This window comes from Trypanosoma cruzi, genomic scaffold, assembly GCF_000209065.1.
Source record: "Trypanosoma cruzi strain CL Brener 1047053516711 genomic scaffold, whole genome shotgun sequence".
NCBI classification, from domain to species: domain Eukaryota; phylum Euglenozoa; class Kinetoplastea; order Trypanosomatida; family Trypanosomatidae; genus Trypanosoma; species Trypanosoma cruzi.
In genome coordinates, this window is record NW_001849563.1 from 295,052 (window position 1) to 296,597 (window position 1,546).

Below are 1,546 nucleotides of genomic sequence, written 5' to 3' on the forward strand. Positions count from 1 at the left end.
CGACTTCTCATGAATATAGATATTTATTTTGGTACCATTATTTGTTCTTCCCCTAATTACATTTTATTTTATTGTTTCCTTTCTATCCACTCAGTCTTCATAAGAAAGTCTTCTACACATATATCTACATATACAGTATGCTGCGCAAGAGTCTGTTCCTTCTTAATTCCATGGACCCTATTGTCAAGTACGCCCAAAAGGGTGCTGTGGTGACATTGACGTTAAATCGTCCTAAACAGCTCAATGCCCTGAATGCGGAGTTAACAAATGCACTGGCGGAAAAGCTGCTAAAGTGTGACGCTGATCCATCGGTCTCTGTTGTGATCATCACTGGTGAAGGCCGATCCTTTGTTGCTGGCGCAGACATCAAAGCAATGGCAAACCAAACTTTTGTCGAATTTTACAAACACAACATGCTTCGAGGCCTTGATACGGTTGCAGCGGTCCGCAAACCCATTATCGCTGCGGTAAACGGTTTCGCACTCGGTGGCGGCTGTGAGTTGGCGATGTCTTGCGACATTGTTGTTGCCAGCGAAAAGGCCATCTTTGGGCAACCCGAGATCAGAATTGGAACAATTCCGGGCGCGGGTGGGACGCAGCGACTCACACGACTCATTGGTAAGAGCAAAGCAATGGAATGGATTCTTACAGGTGAGCAATACACGGCCGAGGAGGCTGAACGCGCCGGGTTGGTTTCACGCGTCGTTAGGCATGAGGAACTTATTCCAACGGTCAGTGCAATGGCAGAAAAAATCGCCCTGAACAGCCCATTAGCTGTTTCTTTGGCCAAAGACTGCATCAACAAGGCATTGGAGACAACGCTGGCGCAAGGTATGGCCTATGAGCAGCGCACCTTTCAAGCCACCTTTGCCACGGATGATCAGAAGGAGGGCATGGCTGCGTTTGTGGAGAAGCGCAAGCCGAATTTTAGGAATGCGTGAACCAGACACCAAGTGCCGTGTATACAATAGCGAGTGAAGAGGAGGGGAAATGTTTGGGAGTTGCAAGCGATGCGAATGTAACGTGCCTTTTTCTTTTTTTTTTTTTTTTTTGTTCTTTCTGTGTGCCGTCAATCTTGTATGCTGAGTGTTGATTGGTTGGGTCTTTTTTTGGCGGAAGAGGCAAAGGGCGGAGTGGGAAGGTATCCGAGGGGCAACAATCTCTCTGGCTCTGCGTAATAACTTTTATTTTTTTTCATTCTTATTTGATATTTTGTTTGTTTGCTTTTGTACATCTCTACACGCACAGTTGAGGAGAAAAAAAAAAAAAAAGATATTTTTACACACGCGGAATAAATACGAACAAAACGAAAAGACTAACAAGGGATAAAGGAGCACTGTAGTGCAATGACACCACCTTTTAATATCACCGACGAGGCATGTGCGCATTGCTGGGATGAGTCAGTAATGTTGGTTCCAAACCATCGGTCGGCAGTGCACAAAGAGGAGTGCGCGTACTGCTGTCGAACATGTCGACATGAAATGGGCACGCTAGTTTGCATGTGTTGCCACATGGGACTTTGTGTGGAACACGTGCAGAAGCACAC

General features: G+C 46.1%; 2 protein-coding genes across 2 annotated transcripts, besides 2 other annotated features; both read left to right on the forward strand.

Moving 5' to 3' along the window:
* Positions 1-1,546: a sequence feature (heterozygous, Esmeraldo-like haplotype).
* On the forward strand, positions 138-941 carry Tc00.1047053508185.10 (enoyl-CoA hydratase, mitochondrial precursor, putative; the record flags this gene model as incomplete). The annotated part of the gene is made up of 1 exon (XM_797275.1): positions 138-941. One exon carries the CDS (start codon positions 138-140, stop codon positions 939-941), a length of 804 nt encoding a protein of 267 aa, XP_802368.1.
* Positions 1,029-1,059: a microsatellite.
* Positions 1,347-1,546, forward strand: Tc00.1047053508185.19 (ubiquitin hydrolase, putative; the record flags this gene model as incomplete). Its single annotated transcript, XM_797276.1, has 1 exon — positions 1,347-1,546. A coding segment is annotated over one exon (200 nt), but the record flags the coding sequence as incomplete, so codon positions are not given.